At 36.7% G+C, this 7146-nt stretch overlaps 1 protein-coding gene across 1 annotated transcript; it reads right to left on the bottom strand.

Annotated features, from left to right (window-relative positions):
• Positions 1-4549: 4549 nt before the first annotated feature.
• On the bottom strand, positions 4550-6816 carry LOC105970223 (putative carotenoid cleavage dioxygenase 4, chloroplastic). The gene is made up of 2 exons (XM_088817015.1): positions 5367-6816; positions 4550-5082 (listed from the first exon to the last, which is right to left on the bottom strand). The coding sequence occupies exons 1-2, from the start codon at positions 6725-6727 to the stop codon at positions 4716-4718; spliced, it is 1728 nt and encodes a 575-aa protein (XP_088673141.1). The 5' UTR covers positions 6728-6816; the 3' UTR covers positions 4550-4715.
• Positions 6817-7146: the final 330 nt, after the last annotated feature.

The following is a 7146-nucleotide window of genomic DNA, read 5'->3' on the forward strand; positions in this document are numbered from 1 at the left end:
GCAGGAAATAGTGATGGCAATGATGTAATGGTGCTTATTTGTTGTTCTACTTGCGTTAGAATCCTCTATTAAAGGTGTTTGTTTTATGATTAAGCATGCATGATTACTATTAAAGATGTTAGATTAGTGCTAACCCAATCAATTAGATTGGACTCTTTTATATATTCATTGCAATAAATAAGCTTTATCAATTGTTTTACAAAATGAGATTTATTTTTATGATCACTCGACGATGAATATGAATTTTAAACTTTGTAAGACCATTAAGGTGGTGTCTGCAAAGAAAATATTTAAATGCAGAAATTAGTGATTATAAATTAAGGGATAAATTACAAACACCCCCTGAGGTATGATCAAATTACAAAAACACCCCTCTTGTTTGGGTAATTACAGCCACCCCCTCAACTCCTCAAATTTAGTGGAATCTTCGAGATTATATGAAATATTATCACTTTTGTACCCGTTTTATCCAATTCAAACTCTACATTATGAAGCAAGATGATCATAATATGTGATTTTTAGCTTGTATATATCAGTTTGTGGTGCATCGGAAACTGTATTTTTACACAAAACGAGTACAAACTAGAGCACATTTCACGGAATCTAGATGATTATGTTGAATTTGGCACCATAAGGGTGGAGGTGTAAGAAAAAATCATAGTTGAGGGGGGTAGATGTAATTATCCAAACAAGAGGGGGGTTTTTGTAATTTGACCATACCTCAGGGGGGTGTTTGTAATTTACCCTAAATTAAGTTAATATTAAGTGCTTATTTTTTAGAAGTGAGAAGTATTTGCAAATATGCTGAAGAACCAACTTGAAACGGAAAAGCAGGTTCATGAGTGCTATTATAGTTATAGCTGAAAACAATTTATTTTAAAAGAAGCAAAAATAAAAGTTGATTTTGCAAATATTTAAAAGTAGATTATAAGTCAAAAACTATTTTTAAAAGCTCTTGCAAACAGTGCCTAAATCAGACAATAAGATTCAACTTATAGAAAATTTAAACATTATATTTTGAAACAAATTAAAATAAAGAACAACTAATATTCCATTAATTATGATCCTCTTTGTAAGCATATCACCAAGACACCAACCGCATAGAATTGCTCCAACTTAAGCCATGTGCTTGAAAATATATATATGTCACCTACTTCAAAAGCATAATATAAATAAATAAATAAATAGTTGAAATTTCAATATCATGAAATAGCATAATTTGGTGACTCCTATTATACAATCTTTTTTTTCTTTATTTCACTTATTCATCGTAACTAAACTTGCAATAATAAGAAACTATATCAATTTCTTGAAAACAATAAATAATATCCAAACACTTTGTATACGTACATGTATATTGTATAGCATATTATTTTTATTGGTCGAGGCCTTAATTAATTTATTGGGATCCCAATCATCATGTATTGACAGTGGCATTGAGAATATAAATTAAACGAGGCCATTTAAACCTTTTGGATATACTCCTAATCACGGGCGTATCCATGTGAGGGTTCGGGGGCAGCCGCCCCTCCAGGAAAAAGTGGAATCGCTGCTTCCGAACCCAACTTTTCAATCGGATGCGTTTTCTAATTTTTTTATTTTATTTTTTTATTTGGGCTGTTTGACTGCTTTTTGTTTTTCGGGAAAAAAAACTCGGTTACTTCTGACATTTTTACCACTGATTAATATTTTAATATTCTAGAAACCATTTTTACCTTTTCTTTTATCAATTCTTCTAGGAAAAAAGTTTTTGCAAAATATTTATTTTCTGAGTTGGACCATCTCAATCTCATCTTAAACTTTTAAACATTTTACCAACCTCTCTATTTTCTTAAGATATAAGATGTCCACATTAAAACTAGTTTGTATATTGATTAGAGTGTTCCTAACATCTCTTTTTAATGTTAAAATTTTGCAATTTTCCACACAAGTTGTCCAAAAACTAAGTGTTAATAAAGCTACTTTAAACTTTAATAATACACTCTATGCTGCACGGACAAGATACAGGACACGACGATATGGTATTTCCAAAAAACTAGGATACTGACACGCATAGATACGTGTAAATATAAAAAATATAGGGGTACATTTATAAATTGTAAGAAAATATTTATATGTCGCCAAATCGATAAGAGAACCGCTCGCCCTTGTTGCTCGTGTTCTTGGTCGCCATTGCCAATAGCCACTCGCCGTCGCCACTAAAGTTTTGGACTTTTGAGTGGACTCTCAAAGAAGATAGAGGAAATGTGTATTACAGCGAAAAGAAAATGCGTATTTTTTTTATTAGGGCTTTCTCTTAAAACATAAGAGTTGTGTCCCAACTTTTTTATAATTCCTGACACTGCCCAACACGAGTGTTCTACTTTTGGCGAAATTAAAACACGATTCGACATGGGTGTCCAAGCCGTGTCCGGGCATGCTCGAGTGTCCATGTGTCGGATACTGAGACTCTTCATCTTCTAGAAGTGTCCGTGCAACATAGAGTACACTTTATTGAATTTTTTAATTAGTTCATGCTCAAGTTTGCCTTCTTTAGAACTTATATAAGTTAGAATTCATTTTGTTAGATAATATAAGTATAGGTCAATACCCTTGACCAATAAATTAATATAAATTAAATTAAATTATTAGTATACTAATATAAATACCCTTATAGTTAATATTTAAATGGAAATAATTATTTTTTTAAAATTGCAAAATTTCAAAATGAATTTACAAAATATTTATATGAAAATAGTTATTCTATTACATGGGCTAATATAATATTAGGGGTAACTTTGCCACAATAAGAACAATGTACTTAATTTTGCATAATATTAGGGGTAATTTTGCCACAATAAGAACAATGTACTTAATGAAAATTGGAACTAATTACATTATAAATTGAATTTATTCGCATAAAATCTAATATAAATGGATCTATATTTAGGAGTGAACACGCGCGGGTTTGGAAAATAATTTAACTCAACCCGACATCGACGAGTTGACAAAATTTGCCAACTGCACCTGCTCGTTTATTCACACAAACAGTATGGATCGAGTTGTTCGGGTGTGGCGGGTGGCGGGCGGATGGCGGGCAGGTTGAACAAATACACGATACCAACAGAAAATAAGCATTTCACTTTCACGTCTCTCTCTCTCGTTTTTCTTTTCTCTACAAACACTCTTCTGGAGAAACTTGGCCAACATCAATAACTGGGTCAACACAAAGTCAATTTTTAGGGGAAATAAAATGGCAATTGTTTTGAAGCTTCCTTGAAATTGAGGTTTTAATATATAAATGTGTGACGGGCGCGGGAGGGTTGCGGGTTATAACTCTCAAACCCGGCACCCGACCCATACCATTCGGGTGTCCATTTTATCAATCTTCGGGTTGCGTGCAAGTCAGCCCAGGTCGGACGAGCGGGTCGAGTTTGGTGGATTTATGTTCACCCTACGTATAGCAAATTGTTCGAGCTTTGATTTTGGCCGAAATTTATTAATTTTCTACAAAGTTTAACATTTGAAACAACTCGTTTGAGATGCTTTTAAATTCAAATAAGCACTGCAGTTGGAGTGAGTTGTTGGATATCATTGCGCTTATTGTTGGATATTATTGCGCTTATTCAGTAAATGGATGGATATTATTATGAATACATAAAGAGTTTCACGCAAAAAAGTACAACCTGAAAAATGGCTAAAAATTATCAACTGTTAAAAAATTAAAATTTACTAAATAAAGTAATATTGGCAAAACAGGTAGCCCAATCTAAAGATACGGCAGAAGAATGAGAATGATCACATAAAACCTGGGGAAATTCAAAGAACACGTTCACCTCACCACAACAGTCAAGGCCACTTACAGTTTCACCAAAGATGTCCTTTTAGTATTTACTAATTTGCTTATGATTAAGTAAACATAACTATAAAATAATTCATCCACTCTGAAAGAAATCGTCAAAGTTAACTAACTTTTGCTTTTTTTTTCTTAGTATATTTATTATATGACAAAATCTTAGTGATTAAGACTAAAATAGATAAGACAATTTATAGATAAGAGATTAAAAGGAGACCAAATTTAAATGTAATTTAGAATATTTAATGAGTCAAAGGGAGACGACTACTAGTAAGATTTATAACAAATTGCATATTGACAAGTGGGCACTCAAATTCTTGTAAGTATAATCTTGAAAATTAGATATTACACCGATTATTCATATTTGGTGGATTTAAACAGTAAATCTATACATAACCCACAAACACACATGTATGTAAATGGATTTTTTTTTTACTATCATTTTTTAAATTAATTTTTTTTGGTATTTATATGTTAATTTATAGACTTTGCCCTCCAAGATTTGAATTTTGTACATATTTTTCCTTTTCTCAATTAAGACCCATATTTTAGTTCCCATTAAAAAGCCCCTAGACCCGCCCTTGCGTATGCGTGTTTAGTGTAAATAACCAGGTGTAACATCTACCTCCCCATATAATCTCAGATTATTTCTCTTATTTTTCGGGAAAACTAGCTGCAACATTAGATGTTCTTGAGAGAATTGCAATGCATGTGTGCGTTTCTAAAATTCATACATATTTATTCATTCTTTGTATTTAATACATGACGTGAGCAGAAACATTAAACGATACTTCAATTTTAGTAACCCTACAGAAGTACTTACACAAAAGTCGATTAATAAAAATAATTTACCTAGACATTTATTTATAAGACAGTCGTCTTACGGTTTAAGGTTATTTTCGGAGACAAATAAGCCGTGGAAGCCATAGGGCACCCGACCAGGCAACCTAACTTTAGCAACAATTTCAAGATTCGGGGATTTGGCATTCATAACCAAAAACCACGATTCATCGGTGTTCTCATCGTGCACATATGTCACTAGATATCCGTCATCCTCCTCGGCAGCCGGATTATCGGGCTCCCTGGCAACAAAATAAGGTTCACCTCCGTAACAGCCCGGCCCGTATAATCGGCTGGCCACTATACTATCATCACTATTACCATCAGACCCCGACGAAATCGATAGGTCTATTTTCATCACCCCCGCTGCTTTAGGCAACTGGTCCGTCACAGTTGCGTATATATACCTGTTGTATATATATGTTACTTTTCGCCGGTGCATGATGCATGCATTTGAATTAAGGAGTGCATGTACTATACTTTATATATATATATATATATATATATATATATATATATATATATATATATATATATATATATATATATATATATATATATATATATGGAAAATTACACTCACACCCCCAAAGATATATATGCTGAAACATAGTTAGAAAGTCTAATGGGATAATGCATTATATACGTACAGTTATATATATAATAGCTATATATATATAAATAGCTATACCTGTTCTTCTTTTGGGCGTATTGAGGATTGATGACTCCCAAGTCAAGGTTCTTGTCGGAAACCGGAAACCTAGCCACCACCTTCTTTGCCTTGGCGTCAATCGTAATCTTCTCCAACGACAGCTGTCTCGTTTCCATTTGATCCATGGCGTGCTCCACCGTCAAAGTGTTGGACGCAACCATAACGATTTTGTCTCCGTCGTCTTCTTCCCATGCATTCACCACGTGGAGAATGTTCAGGCCCGGGACCTCGATCCACGTCATCTCCGACTCGTCGTCCGCGTACCTAGGCATGACTCCAATCCTCGGCATCTTACGTGGATCGACTCCCACCGGAGATTTCCCCCGGAAAATCTCCATCGGCTCCATCACAATCTGAGTGTCCGGGAATACGGCGTAGTTTTGCGTGACGGCGAAATCGTGAACGAACGAAGCACTGTTTAAGGAGAATATCGGCACCTCCTTCTGCTTCCTCCCCTCGGGGCTGATTCTGAACACCGTCATGAAAGGGCGCCGGAGTATGTTGTACCGGAAGGCGAAGACCTCTCCGGTGGCCGGATCGACCTTCGGATGAGCCGTCATGCTCGTGAACGGATCGCCGTGGAAAACCTGTCGGCCGAGGGTGACCAAGTCGCCGCCGGAAGTGAGTTCCACGGCGTAGGGAAAATCGGACTCGCACAGAGCGTACAGCCTCCCGCAGAAAAAGGCCAGACTCGTGTTGGCCTGCCCAAAGCCGTTGGCCACAGGGTCGAACTGCCCGGCGAGAACCCGCGCTGCGGCGAGTAGAAACCGCGCGGCGGAAGCAGAGAACACGCTCGGGAAAATGGGGTACCCCATTTTCTTCTCCACCTGGTACTTGTAAGTCTTGACGTAGCGGCTGCAGAAAGTGGCCTTCCCGCCGGAGATTCTGACCGAGTGGAGCATCCCGTCGCCGTCGAGTAGGTGGTAAGGGCAGCCGGGAGGGGTGAACTGAGGGTTGGGCCCCACGCGGATGTACGCGCCGTCTAGGCACGTCGGAAGGTACCCTTCCACCGTCTCACAGGCGGTGGGCGGAAGCTCAGCCACCGGCGCGAAGTTTCCGGCGAGTACCTTCTTCGGGTCGATGGAGGGGTGTAGGGCTGAGTCCTCCAGGAACGTGGAGATGAAATCATCCATGGATTTGAAGATTCTTTCAATCAAGTTAATTTTCATGGGAGGCAGCGGTGAGTATTTCCGGCGGCGGAAGAGCTTTTCCGGCGCCGGCATTGCCAGAGGCTTGGCTGATTTGACGACGGTTGTAAATGTTTGAGGGCTCTTCTTACCATTAATATTATTTCGAGGAAATATTATTGCATGAAAGGAGGAAGAAGAAAGAGATTCCATTATCTTAATTATCAACTTGTTTTATTTACTAAATACTTTCTTCGTAATATGCATGATACTTATAGAGATAGATACAAATTTGAAAATTGAGAGTACGTATTACTCAATCCACAAAATTAAATATGCATGAAATCTCTGGATTCAGTTACGTACTAAACACGTTATGGCACTAACAAGGTATTATTTGGTGGACGTTGTCATCTTAAAATGTATATTTAGGTAACATAGAATGTTTTGTCAGTGGAGAAGTCAGTAGGGCGAGAGGGGCCATGGCCCCCTTCATTTTTCCTTTTTTCTACTCCTGTATATGTATTAATGTATATATAATATATACTGTCTTTGTATAATAAGGGCATCTCCCATCCTTTTAACACTATTTTTTCATTAATTAAATTTTATTTTTGATGGTGAGAAAAATG

This window comes from Erythranthe guttata, chromosome 4, assembly GCF_056151865.1.
Source record: "Erythranthe guttata isolate IM_541 chromosome 4, IM_541, whole genome shotgun sequence".
Lineage (NCBI taxonomy): Eukaryota > Viridiplantae > Streptophyta > Magnoliopsida > Lamiales > Phrymaceae > Erythranthe > Erythranthe guttata.

Bases quoted from the DNA above. Each gene is read 5' to 3' on its own strand.
- LOC105970223 (XM_088817015.1), bottom strand. From the start codon at position 6,727: ATGGAATCTCTTTCTTCTTCCTCCTTTCATGCAATAATATTTCCTCGA. The intron at 5,083-5,366 runs GTATAGCTATTT...TATATACAACAG, and splicing joins TACGCCCAAAAGAAGAACAG to GTATATATACGCAACTGTGA.